This window comes from Drosophila eugracilis, unplaced genomic scaffold (assembly GCF_018153835.1).
Source record: "Drosophila eugracilis isolate 14026-0451.02 unplaced genomic scaffold, ASM1815383v1 contig_116, whole genome shotgun sequence".
In the NCBI taxonomy this organism is placed as follows: domain Eukaryota; kingdom Metazoa; phylum Arthropoda; class Insecta; order Diptera; family Drosophilidae; genus Drosophila; species Drosophila eugracilis.
The window spans coordinates 145,781-166,446 of NW_024571941.1; the positions used below are offsets into that span (position 1 = coordinate 145,781).

General features: G+C 38.7%; 2 protein-coding genes across 7 annotated transcripts in view; one reads left to right on the forward strand and one right to left on the reverse strand.

Moving 5' to 3' along the window:
• LOC108111545 overlaps positions 1–20,666 on the reverse strand; it is a 115,296-nt gene that overhangs the window by 42,441 nt on the left and 52,189 nt on the right. For all 6 annotated transcript variants that reach the window (XM_041817952.1, XM_041817953.1, XM_041817950.1 and 3 more), the window contains 2 exons: positions 19,983–20,560; positions 2,076–2,267 (listed from right to left, as the gene is read on the reverse strand). In XM_041817952.1, coding sequence (XP_041673886.1) covers positions 2,076–2,267; positions 19,983–20,560 — 770 coding nt within the window. The remainder of the gene's footprint in view (positions 1–2,075; positions 2,268–19,982; positions 20,561–20,666) is intronic.
• Positions 6,975–9,516, forward strand: LOC108111544. The gene has a single exon (XM_017221063.2). The coding sequence runs from the start codon at positions 8,124–8,126 to the stop codon at positions 8,613–8,615; it is 492 nt and encodes a 163-aa protein (XP_017076552.2). The 5' UTR covers positions 6,975–8,123; the 3' UTR covers positions 8,616–9,516.

The window sequence follows — 20,666 nt, forward strand, 5'->3', positions numbered from 1 at the left end:
ATGCTTGGTGTCGTCTTTATCCATAATCTTCTTAAGGGATGAAATTGATAGCCAGGCCCTTCTAGGCCGCTTGAATATCCATGTACCCCTTAGGATTACTAGAAACTATATTCCTCTATCCTTAGAGCATTGCAGTTCGCACTTTGCCCGACATGAACCATTTCGGGTACTATGTTCAAACTACAATGATCTTAATAACATTACTTCTAACTCTTCTCCTAACACTTTGAATGTTTCGATACTAATCCATTTAGCACACAACTAACTTTCCTCGTGTCTTTACTAATCCACTCGGATCTATCCCCGTGTCCCGAGCCGTACATCAGACGGCAGCGCCCCTCGGTCGGTTGAGCGGGAGGTGGGTTGCACGTCAAGCGACGGGAGTCGCGAAAATACATAACGACAATTTACTAAGTTTTCTTATTGCATTATTATTTGGGCTTTTTTATACTTGTCAAAATAAAAGCTGAATCGGATTCTCCGACTTTTAAACAATTTTCAGGAAAATAGATTACAGTCCCTAAAATCTATTTTACAGTATTTTTTAGGAAAAATTCGCAATCCAGAAAAACTACGATTTATTTGAAGAAGCGGCTGGATAAGTGGAGGAGCAGCGGATCGCGTTCGGGGAGACGGATTCGGTGGCTGTGAATCTGAAAGGATTTCCAGTCCGAGTTTAAGGAGCGGTACATGGATTCCTATTACGCTTCCGCTGAGGATATTTTGCGTCGTTGCACAACCTCTTTCGCGCTGCACTAGTTCTTGCTCATAACCAATCGCCGAGTCACATACCGCCGCATGCGGTCCGACCTGTGACGCCGGATCTTAATGCACCTGCAGCCATGGAAAACGTATCTCAGCAGCGCATGCAGCCAACGTAGACGCATCGTACAGATGCTATTCAGGAACGTCGTCGAATTTTTCGAAGAAACCGTGCGATCCTGAGAACGGTCTGCACACAGTCATAATCGCCCTGGGCGACTCAGCAACAACTATTGTTTCAGAACACGAAGTGCAGTCCCTGAATCTGAAACGGTCTATCACCCAAGCATCTATTTTTGGAATGGGTCTTGGTGTGGTGCAAGTATATAGTCAGCTTCGCAATCGGAAGTAATTTTAGCCCTGACTTTTCAGTAGAAGTTAATAAGGTATATGTTCTCAATTCGACTTCCTGTCTTTCCAGTCTCAGCCATTCTACAACAATGTGAAGGTTCCCAGCAAGGAAGCGGAAACCAAGACGTTAACTTTATTCGCCAAGCTCACGGACGTGCGGAGCCGGGTAGGTTTTTTTTTGCTCCCAATGCGAATTGTTTTCTTCCGATCAAGCCATGCCCACTCTAGCGCCCACAAAACTCGAAAAACCAAAAATGCGGAAATCTTGGGAACTATAAGAGCTAGAAAGTTCTCCTTAAGAATACGTATTTAAAAGATGCCACTGCAACTTGCCCCTAGTTTTCATTCGGCCACGCCCACTCTATTGCCCACAAACTCTATCGTCAACAAACCGCGGAGAACTGTGGCGTCTATAGTATTATTACGAATGCCATCGTTTGACCTTATATAACTTATTTCTGTCAATCTCTATCGATTTTCCAAAAAACTTTTAAATAAGAACATTGTTTCGCTATTTATGAAGAAACTTAGGTTATAAGGCCTTATATGGGTAGTGACGTCACTATCAGTTACTCAACATGCTTTCTCCGACAATAGGTGGCGCTTTCGGAATTTTCACTAGCAAAATGAAGTAAACAGTAATTGTGTAAAACAGTAACGGGTATCTTATAGTCGCGGTACTCGAATACAGCGTTTCTTCTTGTTTTAGACTACAAAGGTGGCTGCTTTAGCAGAATTTAGAGATGTTGTAAAGAGTTTATAGTAAAGTATTTGTTCCTGTTTTATATGTGAATTCTACTTTTAATGTCCCATGTTGAACATACCTACGAATTGTTTACCGTTAGTAATAGATAATAGTAATATTGATAGGACGGAAAGGTAGTTCAGGGATGTGACAGAAATAGTTAATGGATGCATCGATCATGAATTTTTTTAAACTGGAAAGTAGACATTTGCCTTACCTTGAATTTGGACTGGACGATCCACTGCGGTTTTGAGTCTGTTCCTGGTCGTTCACGTAGTGAACGATGGCGGATGACACTTCCTTAATAGAGCTTTGAACCTCTGGCGTTACAGACTGTAAGGGCCCTGTTTCATTGGTTGGAAATGTAGAGGACGAAGTTGTCCGTTGGGTCAGCAACGAATTTGCCAGACTGTAAATAAACAATTTTAAAACTATTTCGTGTAATTCGCATAATTAAACAAGAGGAAACGCACAATTTTAAAATATTCATTTTGCTAGTGGAAATTCACAAGGCCACCTGTTGTCAGAGAAAGCATGTTGAGTAACTGATGATGACGTCACTGCCCATGTGAGGCCATATAACCCTAATTTATTGATAAGTTGCGAAATAATGTTCCAATTTGAAAAATCTTTGGTAAATCGATAGATATGAACAGAAATAAGTTATACAAGGTCAAACGAAGGCTTTCATAATAATATTTTAGACGCCACAGTTTTTCACGGGTTGTGGGCTTTAGAGTGGGCGTCGCTGCATAAAAACTTGTGACAAGTTGCAGTGGCATCTATTAAATACGTATTTTTAACGCTTTATAATTACAGAGATATCAGCTTTTCTAGAAAATGCGAAATCCGTCTTTTGAGCCTTGTGGGCGTATGGGTGGGTCTGGCCGAATAGTATTACTACTATAAGATGCGCTGGCATCTAAAGATTACACATTCTGAATTTCAACTTTCTAGCTCTAATAGTTCCCAATTTTAGTTTTTCGCGATTTGTGGGCTGGTTTGGACCTCAAAAATATTCACGGTTAATCTCAACTTTTCATCTCTTATAGTTCTTGAGATCTCAGCGTTCATACGGACAGACGGACATGGCTGAATCGTTTCGCTATTCATCCTGATCAAGAATATATATACTTTATAAGGTCGGAAACGCTTCCTTCTACCTGTTACATACTTTTCAACGAATCTAGTATACCCTTTTACTCTACGAGTAACGGGTGTAAAAAGGCTCTGCTCTATGCTTTTTGCAAAAACAATATTATCATTTTATATGTTCCTCGTAGGGGATATGTATGTGTTAATATAAGTAGAATAATGTAAGTATAATAGTTTTACGAGTAAATGTATTCGATGCAAAATTAACTAATAGGTAAAGGTTCTTCGGTTCTACAAAGTAACAATACAAGACCTAGGCATTACAAAAAAAACAATTTTTAAAGTTTAGGTTAAGGTTATATGCATTAGAGAGTTAAAGAGTAAATTTGCAGGCAAGTCCTAATATTCTATTCTTACAGAGTCACAGATCTTTGGCTTCTTTAACTAACTTTTTACTTTTTTTTTGCATTGCTTAATGTCTTTCTTTGATGCACTATATGCAATATAAGAAAGTGGTCAAAATAATACCGAATACGTGTTGCTTACTACTGCCATAGTGTATGTCAAAAACCGATCTTGCGTATTTGATTCGGCCTCTCAAGTTAACTCCGTCACCTCTCGTTTCTCCAATGAACTTCAATTTAAAATCGCCCCATAACTCAACCATTTCTATATCACGGGTCGGTGAATCCTCGCTAGCATCGGACCAGTCGGTTTATATTTTAGTACAATGCAGTAATGCAAAGTGCAGAGCGTCGCTTGCAGTTGCCGTTACCGAGTCAACCACCGCTTATCACCCCCATTTCGATCTTAACGCATCTGAATGGAAAATATTTAAAAACCTCAAAGCAAGCGCTTATCTCGGCTTTCCTTATAGATAAAAAGGACAATTTAGCATACAGTGATGCTGAACAAATTGTAAGCCATGATTTTGGTATTAGCTAGATGACTGCTCCCGACATACTCCCCCCGTTGGAAGAGCCATACTTCCAAGCGAACTAGTTTCGAGGGGCAGGGCAGCTAATTTCCTTGTTGCCAGCTTGCACAATCCAGAGCTAGTGCGGATCACCGCAACTCGATCGACGCCGTGATCTCCGGAGACAGTGCTCTCCACCCTGCCGAGGCGCCACCGCAAGGGGGGTAAGTTGTCCTCCTGTATATGTGGCCATGTACGATTCTTCCACTTGAAAGCTGGCCAGAAGAGCGGGTTCTCGACAAAGGTGAAGATGAATATAACGGCGCCGATGATGACGATGAGGAGAAGGGGGAAATGTTGGCGCCGCCGCGTATACCAGTACTTCGGCTTCCACCTGCCACCTCCAGCACTGCCGACGCGGAGGAGGAAGTGGATGTATAGCCAGTTCCAGCAGGCACTAGAAAGTCCATGAATTTTGCAAGATGAGTTATACTGTAAAACAATGCGGGGAAATTTTAAACAAGTAACTGTTGTGATCTGTGACATGTGCTCCAACCAAGACGAGTGCAACGATTGCCGTAGGGATTCATCCCAGTCAAGCTTATCCTTCCATAGGACCTGCATAAAAATCTTTAGCTTGGTGATGATCGGGGCTATTAATCCAAGTGGATCATAGAATCACCTATTGCCGAAAGAATGCTGCGCATGGTTGCGGTCTGGTCTGTCCACGGGCTTGAGAAGCTGAAAAGTAAACTATCCGATAGAGTATCACAAGCTAGGCCCAACGCCTTTGCAACATCCGCGTTTTTAGATGGCAGCGCGTAGAGGCTACCTACCTTTACACAACCTGAGACGATCCAGCCAGGTCTGGTTTTCTGCAGGGTAGGTAAACGGTTTCCTAAGCGAATTTGTCTAAAAAGCTCGAAGAATTGACTTGCTCTAATAAGCAAGTGAATGCGCTAACTTTTGTAGAAAAGAGTGTCGGCGAAAGGGGTTGTAAAGGCGGAACTTTAACACCTGCACCGGGCATAAGGAAAAAACACTCGTAAAAAGCAGGGAATTTGGATCTAGACTAAAGTATTTACCCCGAAGAAGTTGTATTAAAACACCAATGATCCAAACTCAAGCAATTTACGGGTTCCATTGAGCCATTGAAGCGCCGTAAAAAGTACTAATGGTTAGCTTTCCCTCATTGTTATTGGTGCTTTTGCTTATAATTTCATTGGCACTGGCGCAGACCGCTAGCATTACGCTATTTGCTATCTTGCCACCTCGAGAATAGTGGTATCAGAATGTATATAAACTATATATTACGAATTAGCTCCATACTACAATGATTTAGGGATCTTGGAAATCGGATTTCGTCAACTAACACAAATGTGCCAACGATGTGTACCGCATACCAGGTACGTTGCAACTTTTTAATCCGGAGTTCTCGACTCGAAGTATGCTGAGGAAATGGAGAATATGCGAATAAAAACAAACGACTATTTTTTGATGCAGCTCTAAAAACAAAACATACATTTTGGACTCAGCCATTAATATAATCAAAAGGAGTAAGTCAGCCACTAATACACGCCTCAACATCTTGGAGCAGCACGTCGCCATTCTGCAAAATAAACAAGGAAGAGATCAGGGCGAACACGTCACAGAAGCTCATCAGACGTTATAAAGTACAAGGCTTCAATGACTTCAAACATATGTAGGGAATCTGCTGATTTTTATCCATCACCCATTATCAACAAATTCCCATTTCATAGTTCGAGTAATAACTACAAAGGAAAAACATGAAATTCTGGAAGTTGGCAGTGCACTATAGTACCGACAGCTGTGTACATCTGCAATAATCATCAGACGGTATACAGCTGTTGTATAACCACAAAAGGTCATTGAAAAAATGTTTGACATGGTTAATGGAACTTTAATGTCTTATAGAAAATTTTCGTACAAATTTAAGGGTCTAATTTGCTTTATCTATCCCCTAAATTTGTTGCTCGAAATGCCAATATTACTTCTAGCGAGCTATACTCTACTTTCAGTCATTTTGGCAACATAAGTCACTTTACAAAAACATCATCAACAATCACTTTACAGGCGGCAAAAGGATCGATACAACATACAAGGAGCTGGAGAATTCCCAACAGCAAATCGCTGCCTATGCTGCCTTAGCAATGATAAGGTTAGCTTGTGTGGATATCTGTAACCATGGGCCAATTAATTCCGATTTCAAAATGTACATTTATAGTTTTGTTACACCTCTTTATCTTGACTTCCCTATCTTTATCTATATTCCCTATCCCTATCATTCATTCAAAGAATGTCGGCTTGTCGCCGTTTGAAAATTAACAAGAAGAAACGCGATAATAAGATACACACAATTTTAAAATATTCATTTTGCTAGTAGAAATTTACATAGCGCAACCTATTGTCAGAGAAACCATATTGAGTAACTGATGGTGACGTCACTGCCCACGTAAAGCCATATAACATACATTTCTTCAGAAATAACGAAATATTGGTGGGATTTAAAATATCTTCCGGCTTGTGGGCGTTAGAGTGGGTGTGGCCGAATGAAAACTCTTAATTTCGCATTCTTAAGCACAACTTTCTAGCTCTTATAGTTCCCGATAGTTTAGAATTTTTGGTTTTCGGGTTTTTGTAGGCGTTGGGGTGGGCGCGGATAGATAAGAAATAATTAATTCGCATTTGGGGCATCATAAAAAGCTTCATGCTTATTCCGAACTTTGTATTACATAAAGTTACAGAGATATCACCTTTTCTACGAAATGCTTGAAGGGCGTAACAATGGGTGTGGCCGAATATTGGTACCACCATAAGATGCAAAGGCATATCAAGATTATACATACTTAATCTCAACCTTCCAACTGCAATAGTTCAAAAGCTTAAGCTTTCCGTGATTTGTGGACGTTAGATTGGGCGTGGCAGGAGGCTGTAAAAAAACTGGCGCTGCGTAGGGACCTCAAGAATCGTCATGCTTAATCTCAACTTTGTATCTCTTATGGTTTCTAAAACGTCAGCGATCATACGGATAGGCGAATAAGTCGACTTCGCTATTGTTACTGATCAAGAATATATATACTTTATCGGGGTGGAAACGCTTCTTTCTACCTGTACATACTTTTCAACGAATCTAATATACCCGTTTACTCTACCAGTAACGTGTATACAAACGGACAAATGAACTGACGAACAATATTCGGTCGAACATAGCTTAATCGACTTCGCTATTGATACTGATCAAGAGTTGCCAACTATAAATGATCAGAGCTGCCTACTTTACTCAATTCTCCAAATTTTTAATCAATTTTCCTTATTTTAAATTTTCACAAATTTTTCTTGATTGTTTTCTAAACACGCCCGGAGCCCCCTTTAACACGTATAAAAAATTTTATCAAAATCGGTCCGGCCGTTTACGAGTCTATAGCGGACATACATGGTTAGATTCATTTATATATATATATACACTTATAACTTTTTGGTATACTCGTACGTTGGACACCTAGACATATAAAGATGCATGCCCATGTCAAATGTTCAGTCACTCTTTTATAGTTATACACGTTACTCGTTGAGTCAAAAGGTATATTAGATTCATTGAAAAGTATGAAACAGGTAGAATAATTTTAAAATTGTGTAAAACAGTAACGTGTATGTTATAGTCACTGCACTCGACTATAGCGTTCCTTCTTGTTTTATATTACGCTTTTATAAAACGCATTGTTATTAAACTTTATTTCTCTTTCTTGTACGGTACAAGCCAAATCTTCGAATTTCTTTAGCTAAATTTACAGCTTCAATAAATATGTACATAAGCTTTTAAAATATTTTAAAACACGATTTAATTTTAAAATTTTGAATCGCTGAAGCACAATTTTCACAACTTTATGTTCGTTATCGTTATTTGTCTGACTATCTGCCAGGTAGTTTGGTGAGTTTTCCTGGATTTTGTTTCGGTCCTACTTATATTCATCAACCTTGGATACGGGGCACTTCAAATTATAAAAGATTAAGGGGTTTTTCAGGAAGCCATTGCATTATATTTAGGAGCAGTGCACTATATGTTCAGTTATGGGTATGATCACAGGTAAGCAACGTGGATTCAAAGAGATTAATTTTTTACCTGTTGCGTATAAATAAGTCACGATGGCGAACATTTTGCTTCATTATTCAACACACCAGTCTAGCTACAGGAACGTCATTAAGTATTTTAAAACAAAAAGTATTTAAAAAAAAATGCCAACATACAACTTCACCCAGTTTTTAGGCCTAAGCGGGCAGGACCAGTCATCTGTGTCCACCAGCATCATAAATCTAAACGCACTCAATTTCGGACAGCGCGACCTGAATTTATTCATTGAAAGTATGGAAATTATTTCTCGTATAGAGAAAGAAAGGAATACGCGTCGAAAAATCCGTCGGGCACAAAAGATTCAGCACGCTCGTATGACCCAACTAAAGAAAGAAAGAAGCGCCAGTCCGACCCCAAGTGCCGAAATGACCACTGACGAGCCCGTCTTGCACCTGGAAGCCAAGTGTATTCCCTATGCGGTATCCGACTTCCTAACTGTCCAAAAGAGCAACAATCAAGAAAGCAATCCAGGTCTGCCCGAATACTACATCTGCGACAATGAAACCAAGGGCAATGGTCTCCTATCAGCACGAAGCAGCATAACCTACTGTAGCTGTGATGGCATTTTCAGTCTAGATTTCGAAATCACTAAATAGAGAGGGCACGGTTCTGTTTCCTTTGTGCGTCCGCGGGCACATGTGTGAACGCAGTCCAAATATCGCCAGACTCTATCCCGTACCATCAGAATGGTGTTAAATAGAAATTACATAAAGAATTTTTCACCAAAAAAATCAGTAAGGGAAAAAGTGCAAGAGTCTGCCAAACGACGACATTCGAATTCTGAGGATTTTAACCAATGGAAACCATTTATCAGATTACAATTTCCTGGAAAAGGCTCACTGCTGGCTGACTTGGTTTATTTTATAGTGTTATTCTTGTAAAACATTTAAATAAATAAAACTTCAAAATAAAACTAAAAGAATTTCTATTAAATACAAGAAGGTTCTATCCTGCGAAGGCAACAATACATACAATTTTTTTCATATTTAACGTTAATATATCGCTCTTTCTACAACATAGGACGGAATTATATTAAATTACTATAACTATTCTCTAATTTTGATAACTATGTCGAATACTATAGCTCTCACATTATTGTAAGGTACTACTTGGCTGGCTTTTTCAGTTATATGATGCTAAAATTCATATGTCGCCAAAATGTCGAATGTTCTCCAGGTGCCCCTTACGACAAATGGCCAAGTCGTTTTGGGAATGGGAGAAAATGGAATAATTCGAGGTTAACTCAAAACAAATTAGAATTATAACATAATAAAACACAATATAACATAAAATCCTTCGAAAGCTAATGGATCATTTTAAAACAGTTTCCAAATATGTTTTAGTAGAATCCGCCATTATAACAATAATTGCCCATTACTCGTAAAGTAAAAATATGTAACAGGTACACTATGCAAGTACTATATATGTATATTATTGCTTAGGATCAATAGACAGTCGATTTAGCTAATCATTCTGTCCGTGTGAACGCTGAGACTGTAGCATCTATCTGTAGGAACGCCAAGGTTTCGGGAACTATAGGTGGCAGAAAGTTGGAATTGAGCATGCTTCTTCTTTTACCATCAGGCCACTCCCACTCTTTAGCCCGCCAAAAGTAAAAAACCACGGCGTCCATAATGTTAAATGCTATGTTATGTATATTGAATTGTTTTTTGGCATGAAATTGTTAAACGTATTTTTGTCACTTAGGAGTGTATTTAACGCCATAAGTTGACGCGCCACGGAGCCTGACTTTGCCCGATAAAAGTCTTCGTTATCTGGGGTACGTAGCAAAAAGTATTTTGGAATTATTAAAATGATATTTAATAATTTCTTAACTTTCACACACACTATGACGTCGGGGTCACCAATGTTTTGGGGAGACATTAATTATTCCTCTTGTTTTAAGATATGATTTACAACTTATAATTATACAAACAAAAATCCTATAGCGATAGAAAACGAAATGTAATCGGGTGAGCCTCTGATTGTTTGATAGAAAAAAGTACAATTCATCATACAGTGATGGCAAACAATTTGTAAGCCAGGATTCTGGTATGCGCTAGATGACTGTTCCCGACAGCTTACATTTTAGTTTTATAGCTTTTTCTCCACAAAAACAGTGTACTTTGAACTGGTGGGTGACTTTACCACTGATGCCTTTTTAGCCGCTTTGTGAATATTTCTAGGCCGCTGAGTTAGATGTCAGACCATCCATTACGACAAATTTTGTAGGTGCCAGTCACAAACTAAAATAATTAGATGAATCAATCTTTAAAGAAAAGGCAAAGAACCAAATAATAAGTTATTGCAGCACGAAAAAGGTGGAATTTTGTGTCTTTGTGAGTAGGTAGTTAAGTCAGCAATACGTTTGCTCGACAACACCACTGCGACGGTGTCATTGACGTTCAAAGAAATTAACGAGGTAATGATCGAGATTGAGGTAATTATAAGCTCTCGGCCAAATACGCCAAAGTCAATTGATCCCACGGTCCTAACAGCACTCACTCCTGATCACTTTTATTTGGCGAAACTTTAACACCTGCACCATGCATAAGGAAAAAACACTCGTAAAAGGCAAGGAATTAGAATCTAGACTAAAGTAATTATTCCCCGAAGGCGTTGTATTAAAACACCAATGATCCAAACTCAAGCAATTTACGGGTTCCATTGAGCCATTGAAGCGCCGTAAAAAGTACTAATGGTTAGCTTTCCCTCATTGTTATTGGTGCTTTTGCTTATAATTTCATTGGCACTGGCGCAGACCGCTAGCATTACGCTATTTGCTATCTTGCCACCTCGAGAATAGTGGTATCAGAATGGATATAAACTATATATTACGAATTAGCTCCATACTACAATGATTTACGGATCTTGGAAATCGGATTTCGTCAACTAACACAAATGTGCCAACGATGTGTACCGCATACCAGGTACGTTGCAACTTTTTAATCCGGAGTTCTCGACTTGAAGTATGCTGAGGAAATGGAGAATATGCGAATAAAAACAAACGACTATTTTTTGATGCAGCTCTAAAAACAAAACATACATTTTAGACTCAGCCATTAATATAATCAAAAGGAGTAAGTCAGCCACTAATACACGCCTCAACATCTTGGAGCAGCACGTCGCCATTCTGCAAAATAAACAAGGAAGAGATCAGGGCGAACACGTCACAGAAGCTCATCAGACGTTATAAAGTACAAGGCTTCAATGACTTCAAACATATGTAGGGAATCTGCTGATTGTTATCCATCACCCACTATCAACAAATTCCCATTTCATAGTTCGAGTAATAACTACAAAGGAAAAACATGAAATTCTGGAAGTTGGCAGTGCACTATAGTACCGACAGCTGTGTACATCTGCAATAATCATCAGACGGTATACAGCTGTTGTATAACCACAAAAGGTCATTGAAAAAATGTTTGACATGGTTAATGGAACTTTAATGTCTTATAGAAAATTTTCGTACAAATTTAAGGGTCTAATTTGCTTTATCTATCCCCTAAATTTGTTGCTCGAAATGCCAATATTACTTCTAGCGAGCTATACTCTACTTTCAGTCATTTTAGCAACATAAGTCACTTTACAAAAACATCATCAACAATCACTTTACAGGCGGCAAAAGGATCGATACAACATACAAGGAGCTGGAGAATTCCCAACAGCAAATCGCTGCCTATGCTGCCTTAGCAATGATAAGGTTAGCTTGTGTGGATATCTGTAACCATGGGCCAATTAATTCCGATTTCAAAATGTACATTTATAGTTTTGTTACACCTCTTTATCTTGACTTCCCTATCTTTATCTATATTCCCTATCCCTATCATTCATTCAAAGAATGTCGGCTTGTCGCCGTTTGAAAATTAACAAGAAGAAACGCGATAATAAGATACACACAATTTTAAAATATTCATTTTGCTAGTAGAAATTTACATAGCGCAACCTATTGTCAGAGAAACCATATTGAGTAACTGATGGTGACGTCACTGCCCACGTAAAGCCATATAACATACATTTCTTCAGAAATAACGAAATATTGGTGGGATTTAAAATATCTTCCGGCTTGTGGGCGTTAGAGTGGGTGTGGCCGAATGAAAACTTGTGTCGAGTTGCAGTGGCAACTCTTAATTTCGCATTCTTAAGCACAACTTTCTAGCTCTTATAGTTCCCGATAGTTTTGAATTTTTGGTTTTCGGGTTTTTGTGGGCGTTGGGGTGGGCGAGGATAGATAAGAAATAATTAATTCGCATTTGGGGCATCATAAAAAGCTTCATGCTTATTCCTAACTTTGTATTACATAAAGTTACAGAGATATCACCTTTTCTACGAAATGCTTGAAGGGCGTAACAATGGGTGTGGCCGAATATTGGTACCACCATAAGATGCAAAGGCATATCAAGATTATACATACTTAATCTCAACCTTCCAACTGTAATAGTTCAAAAGCTTGAGCTTTCCGTGATTTGTGGGCGTTAGACTGGGCGTGGCAGGAGGCTGTAAAAGAACTGGCGCTGCGTAGGGACCTCAAGAATCGTCATGCTTAATCTCAACTTTGTATCTCTTATGGTTTCTAAAACGTCAGCGATCATACGGATAGGCGAATAAGTCGACTTCGCTATTATTACTGATCAAGAATATATATACTTTATCGGGGTGGAAACGCTTCTTTCTACCTGTACATACTTTTCAACGAATCTAATATACCCGTTTACTCTACCAGTAACGTGTATACAAACGGACAAATGAACTGACGAACAATATTCGGTCGAACATAGCTTAATCGACTTCGCTATTGATACTGATCAAGAGTTGCCAACTATAAATGATCAGAGCTGCCTACTTTACTCAATTCTCCAAATTTTTAATCAATTTTCCTTATTTTAAATTTTCACAAATTTTTCTTGATTGTTTTCTAAACACGCCCGGAGCCCCCTTTAACACGTATAAAAAATTTTATCAAAATCGGTCCGGCCGTTTACGAGTCTATAGCGGACATACATGGTTAGATTCATTTATATATATATATACACTTATAACTTTTTGGTATACTCGTACGTTGGACACCTAGACATATAAAGATGCATGCCCATGTCAAATGTTCAGTCACTCTTTTATAGTTATACACGTTACTCGTTGAGTCAAAAGGTATATTAGATTCATTGAAAAGTATGAAACAGGTAGAATAATTTTAAAATTGTGTAAAACAGTAACGTGTATGTTATAGTCACTGCACTCGACTATAGCGTTCCTTCTTGTTTTATATTACGCTTTTATAAAACGCATTGTTATTAAACTTTATTTCTCTTTCTTGTACGGTACAAGCCAAATCTTCGAATTTCTTTAGCTAAATTTACAGCTTCAATAAATATGTACATAAGCTTTTAAAATATTTTAAAACACGATTTAATTTTAAAATTTTGAATCGCTGAAGCACAATTTTCACAACTTTATGTTCGTTATCGTTATTTGTCTGACTATCTGCCAGGTAGTTTGGTGAGTTTTCCTGGATTTTGTTTCGGTCCTACTTATATTCATCAACCTTGGATACGGGGCACTTCAAATTATAAAGGATTAAGGGGTTTTTCAGGCAGCCCAATTATGGGTATGATCACAGGTAAGCAACGTGGAATCAAAGAGATTAATTTTTTACCTGTTGCGTATAAATAAGTCACGATGGCGAACATTTTGCTTCATTATTCAACACACCAGTCTAGCTACAGGAAAGTCATTAAGTATTTTAAAACAAAAAGTATTTAAAAAAAATGCCAACATACAACTTCACCCAGTTTTTAGGCCTAAGCGGGCAGGACCAGTCATCTGTGTCCACCAGCATCATAAATCTAAACGCACTCAACTTCGGACAGCGCGACCTGAATTTATTCATTGAAAGTATGGAAATTATTTCTCGTATAGAGAAAGAAAGGAATACGCGTCGAAAAATCCGTCGGGCACAAAAGATTCAGCACGCTCGTATGACCCAACTAAAGAAAGAAAGAAGCGCCAGTCCGACCCCAAGTGCCGAAATGACCACTGACGAGCCCGTCTTGCACCTGGAGGCCAAGTGTATTCCCTATGCGGTATCCGACTTCCTAACTGTCCAAAAGAGCAACAATCAAGAAAGCAATCCAGGTCTGCCCGAATACTACATCTGCGACAATGAAACCAAGGGCAATGGTCTCCGATCAGCACGAAGCAGCATAACCTACTGTAGCTGTGATGGTATTTTCAGTCTAGATTTCGAAATCGCTAAATCGAGAGGGCACGGTTCTGTTTCCTTTGTGCGTCCGCGGGCACATGTGTGAACGCAGACCAAGTATCGCCTGACGCTATCGCGTACGATCAGAATGGTGTTAAATAGAAATTACATAAAGAATGTTTAGCCAAAAAAATCAGTAAGGGAGAAAGTGCAAGCATCTGCCAAACGACGACATTTGATTCCTGAGGATTATAACCAATGGAAAAGTTTTATCAGATTACAGTTTCCTGGAAAAGGCCCACTGCTGGCTGACATGGTTTATTTTACAGTGTAATTCTGGTAAAACATTTAAATAAATAACACTTCAAAATAAAACTAAAAGAATTTCTATTAAATACAAGAAGGCAACAATACATCAACAATTTTTTCATATTTAACGTTAATATATCGTTCTTTCTACAACATAGGACGGAATTATCTTAAATTACTATAACTATTCTCTAATTTTGATAACTATGTCGAATACTATAGCTCTCACATTATTGTAAGGTACTTGGCTTGCTTTTTCAGTTATATTATGCTAAAATTCAAATGTCGCCAAAATGTCGAATGTTCTCCAGGTGCCTGTTACGACAAATGGCCAAGTCGTTTGGGAAATGGGAGAAATTGAAATAATTCGAGGTTAACTGAAAACAAATTAGAATTATAACATAATAAAACACAATATAACATAAAATCCTTCGAAGGCTAATGGATCATTTTAAAACAGTTTCCAAATATGTTTTAGTAGAATCCGCCATTATAACAATAATTGCCCATTACTCGTAAAGTAAAAATATGTAACAGGTACACTATGCAAGTACTATATATGTATATTATTTGCTCAGGATCAATAGACAGCCGATTTAGCTAATCATTTTTCCGTGTGAACAGCTGAGACTGTAGCATGTATCTGTAGGAACGCTAAAGTTTCGGGAACTATAGGTGGCAGAAAGTTGGGATTGCGCATTCATCTTCTTTTGCTATCAGGCCACGCCCACTCGTTAGCCCGCAAATAGTAAAAAACTACGGCGTCCATAATATATTAAATGCTATGTTATGTATATTGAATTGTTTTTTTTTGGCATGAAAGTGTTAAAGGTATTTTTGTTAATACATTAAAAGAACATTATTTATCTTCTTACTAAAGGTAAAATGTATACCTGCGTCAGTTTCTGACAGAATTCCTATTTTAATTGGGTTTATGTTTCGCTATATTTTCTTATTTCTTGAATTCTATGGTTGCTCAGCCTCGTGGTAACGTTTTTTTTTAAAATTTGAAATAAGTCTGGCAACATTGAAAATGTTCAACACCACTTACCAGTTGGCAGTGTTTAAATCATTTAACTTGAGAAAAGCGAGGCTATAGAGAATTGGCGGGTTTTTCACCATTGTCGAAAACCAAACAAATTAATTTTTACGTTTATGAATTAAAATTTGTATTTTAATAAATATTTCCAATGAATTTATTTATGCTATATTTTTTGTACTCCTTTTTGGTATCAGCAAAGGAATAAAATGAGATTCATTCGACTTCCGATTCCCATTTGCCTGTTTTAACAGTCCTCGGCTGATTAAAATATTATTGTTATTATATCTTCATATTTGTAGGTTATCTATGATTATATTGGTTTCCTACTATTAAGTATTTGTTAAAAATATTATATTTATATAACATAGTTTTACGGTGGCTGTTTCCTGACGCCTCTGAGTAACTAATTAGCCTAGTTGAGCGCCAATGAGTATTTATACCCGTTACTCGTAGATTAAAAGGGTATACTAGATTCGTTGAAAAATATGTTACAGTTAGAAGGAACCGTTTCCGACCCTATAAAGTATATAAATTCTTGATCAGGATCAATAGCGAAGTCAATTGAGCCATGTCCGTCAGGAACTGAAACAGATACAAAGTTAAGATTAAGCATAAAGATTCTTTAGGTCTCTAGACAGCGCAAGCTTATTTCAGCATCCTGCCACGAGCACTCTAACGCCCACAAATTGCGAAAAACTAAAATCGCTGAAATCTCGGGAACTATTAGACCTAGAAAGTTAAAATTCAGTATGTATAATCTGTGGATGCCAGCGCATCTTATGGTAGTACTATTATCCGGCCACACCCACCCATACGCCCACCAAGCTCAAAAGAGGGTTTTCGCATTTTCTATAAAAGCTGATAACTCGGTACCTATAAGTGATAGAAAGTTCGGATTAAGCATATAGGTTCTTAGGTGCCCCTTATGCGAATTGTTTTTTTCCGATTAAGCCACGCCCACAAAACCCGAAAAACCTAAAATGCAAAAATCTCGGGAACTATAAGAGCTACAAAGTTGTGCTTAAGAAAACTTATTTAACAGATGCCACTGCAACTTGGCACGAGTTTTCATCCGTCCATTTGGGATTTAGAAAGTCATCACTGATAATGAATAATGTAATAATTTGATTCCCAGCTCGGATCAATACCTGGTGGCGTTGGAAGCTCAAAATCGTAACCTCATTTGAAATAATGACAAGAGGACACGCTATTGTCGAGTGCTGCGACTATAAGATACCCGTTACTGTTTTACACAATTTTAAAATATTCATTTTGCTTGTGGAAATTCCCCAAGCGCCACCTATTGTCGGAGAAAGCATGTTGATGTCACTGATAGTGACATCACTGCCCATATGAGGACTTATAACCTGCATTTCTTCCTAACTAGCGAAATAATGTTATGATTTAAAAAATCTTTGGTAAATTGATAGATATTGACAAAAATATGTTATACAAGGTCAAACAAAGGCATTTATAATAATATTCTAGACGCCACAGTTTTTCGCGATTCGTGGCCGTTACAGTGGGATTGGCAGAATGCGCAAATAAACTTGCGCTGCGTATGGACCTGAAAAAACTTTACTTCCTCAGATCTCAGCGTTCATACGGACGGACGGTCGGACAGACGGACGGACAGACGGATGGACAGACGGATGGACAGACGGATGGACAGACGGATGGACAGACGGATGGACAGACGGATATGGCACAATCGACTTCGCTATTGATCCTGATCAAGAATATATATACTTTATACGGTCGGAAACGTTTCCTTCTATCTGTTACATACTTTTCAACGAATCTAGTATACCCGCTTACTCTACGAGTAACGGGCATAAAAATAATAGAGCACCGAATGAAAGCTTTCCACGTCGCACTGCTTAAGTGTAGCTCAGACAGAGAGGTGGTGTACTCCGTTGGACCTAATCTTTACCGACAATGCGATCGAAGGTAGTGATCTCGTGATTGCGTTAAGCAAAGCTTTGGCTGGTCGCAGTTTAAATACTAATACTAAACCAATCAAAAATTTGAACAGGCGTCCAAACTCCAAAGAACGTTTCGCTGAGTATGGCAGTTGCATCGTCTCTTTTTTATCTCTAAATAAAAAGCAAAGGACTTAAAAGAAATCGCCGTATCAGTGACGTTGCCCACATGGCACAAATTGACCCTAACTTGTTGCGTTCGGTGTTTACTACGAATGTGACGACTCCAAATGAGCTTAAGCAGCAGCTGCAGGCTTATGCTTTCAAGAAACGCATCAACGGGGATAGATATTCGACTGGCCCGGACAAAAAGAAAACCACGATGCAGTCGCAATTTAATTGCTATTTTTGTGGAAGGGCTGGCGACAAATATTCTGAATGTCGCTCTCGATTGGAGAAAGAATCAGACATAGGGAGTAACACCGCGAATGATCATTTACCCATAAGGTGCTACAAATGTGACGGAATTGGACATGTGACTTCGGCATGAACCACGGTTGTACTAGTAGAAATGGCAAGAGCTACGAGAAGAGAGTTGACATTTGAACATTAACTCCACCAAGAGGAATCATTTTGGAGCCGAATGTTCGCTGGTCAAGGAGTGCTGCGAAAAAAATTAGAGAAAAAGAGATTTCTTAATATTGTAAATCTAAATGGCAAGTACTGAGTACTTCAATTATATGAAGAATCTTTTTTGGAAGTTTTATTCTATGTAGTTATGGACAAAAATTTCAAGCATAGACGGCACTGGTCAGTGTGAGCCTAAGACCCAAAAAAAAACGAGAGCTAGACGCCACAGGTGATCGTGCGTCTAAGACCCTAGAGGGGAAAGAGGGCATTGATGACTGGTGATCATGCGTCTAAGGACCGAGAGGGGAAATAATGACCTCACTATAACTCCTGACCGACAGGGATGATAAGTGTTGTGGCGGTTGTCAAGATAATTGGGTGCATGTGCTTGCACAAAAAAATGACGATTCAAAGAAATAAAGAAGAATTAATAGGGAATATCGATAAAAAGCCACCTGGGTAAGCGATATAGCGAAGTTCCATTCGGCTGGGATAATTTTGAAAAATATGCAGGCAAAGCTAAAAATTAAGGGAAATAAGACGAATCTTTTGCATCACCTTAGAGACATGCAGTAATATTTTGATCAATCAAAAATACGTTGGGCCCCAATCGAATTTAAGCCTTGATAAATTTGTAAGCAAAGTAAAACATAACGAAAATGGCTCCGCACGAAAAAAATGCATTTGATGAAGCTAATAGTGCAACTTATAGCAATTGATTTGCAACCCATTAATGTCATAAAGGAGAATGGTTTAAGTAATGTGATAAATGTATTGAATCCCCGTTATAAAACACTCAATAAAAAGTTTTTGCAATGAGCTTCTTGACAGGAATTACAATATTATTAAAAAACACTCAAAAATAATTTTGCAAGACATTAACCATGTTTCTTCGACAGCAGATTGCTGGACTTAAAAATCGCCAGACGGATAGCTGGTCATTTTATAAATACATGTTTTGAAGAATTTTCCACAGACTTGGCAACACATTAGCTTTCCAAGATTTTCGCATTTTTGGTTTTTCGGGGTTTGTGCGCGTTAGAGTGGGCGTTGCGTGATCGGAAAAAAACAATTCGCATTGGGAGCATCATAAAAACCTACACGCTTAATCCGATGCGCTTGCATCCAAAGATAACACATACTGACTTCCTAGCCCTAATAGTTCCTGAGATTTCAGCAAGATTAGTTTTTCGCGATTTGTGGGCGTTGAAGTGGGCGTGGCAGGATGCTGAAATAAACTATTTTCGAAACGATTGCCTGAAAGATTTGCAGCTTACCAAGAAGAACAATATCAAGAATTGCTACCTTAAAAGAGGTTTTAGGTAAGGTGGATTTTACACGTTTTAATGCCGACGAGGCTGTAAAAGCTTTAGTACAAAAACTATCCGAGAACATTTTCTCAATATCTTTAAAGAAGCCTCCAACCACCTGATCTACCGAAGCGAGCACGACTTGATTTTTTAAAATTTAGCATAGGACCTCAAAATGTTTTTGGTTTTCCGCTCGTTAGTCGTAGAGTAACATTGAATGAAATTCAAATTGAAAAAAAATAAATTCGACTTAATATATAAACATTTTTTCACAATTTATTAATAAATGCAGGTTATGTAGGTACATGGCCAGTAACGTCACTGTAAGTTGTTAAACAATTTTTTTCTGAAGAAAGGTTGCGCTAGTAATATTGTTCGCTGAGTTAAATTCTGCTAGCAAAATTTTTACTTTACAAGTTGACGCAGTCAAAGGTATCTCAGAGACATTCATAATATTAAGATTATAACTATTCTCAAACAATTCTCCGATGTCCAAACCTTAAATACCCTGAAATGTCTCAAAGCGTGTAAAATTATTCATGGGAACTTACCGTTCATGGGGCGTCCGCTGAGACAGCTTCTCAATGCTGCGCCATCCTAGGTACGGCTGACGGTAAGAATTGCGCAACACTCCACTACTGCTGGCCACTGACGTAAAGCTATTATTGATAATTGCCCCACGGGAAAAGCTAACGCGTTGCGGGAAAGTGAGAGACGTCTGGGTGGAGTTAAGGTGCGAAGTAGACCAGCGAGTGTCACCGACCACAGTCCGTCTAGAATTTAAGATTTGGCCGCCGTGTTGGCTGTGGGCGGATGGACTCATCAGAAGGGGACTTCGGTTAGAGCGATGAGATCCCAGAGAGCTCAGGGAGGTCGTCTTTGAATTAAGCGCCTGCCAACGCCCAGACTCCTGAGTACGCTCGCGCGTAAGGCTGCTAGGTCGGTAACAGCCGGTGAATGCACCCGTGACGGCATTTCGGTCATCTGATTCATGTCCGGTTTCTTTATTATAGTGGCGAAACCAGTCGGGGATATTCAGACGCTGAAGAGATGCCTGAACCCGCTGTTGGTACTCGCTCAGGGCGGACGGATTATTGTCATGCGACTTCTGCAGCTCGTTTTCAGGAGGCTGAAAATTAATTAACAGTGCCATAAAAATTGTGGTCCGTAAATTTGTATAAGCTAATAAAATATATTAATAAACGTACAGTCTTTATATCTCCTTTGCGTTCTTA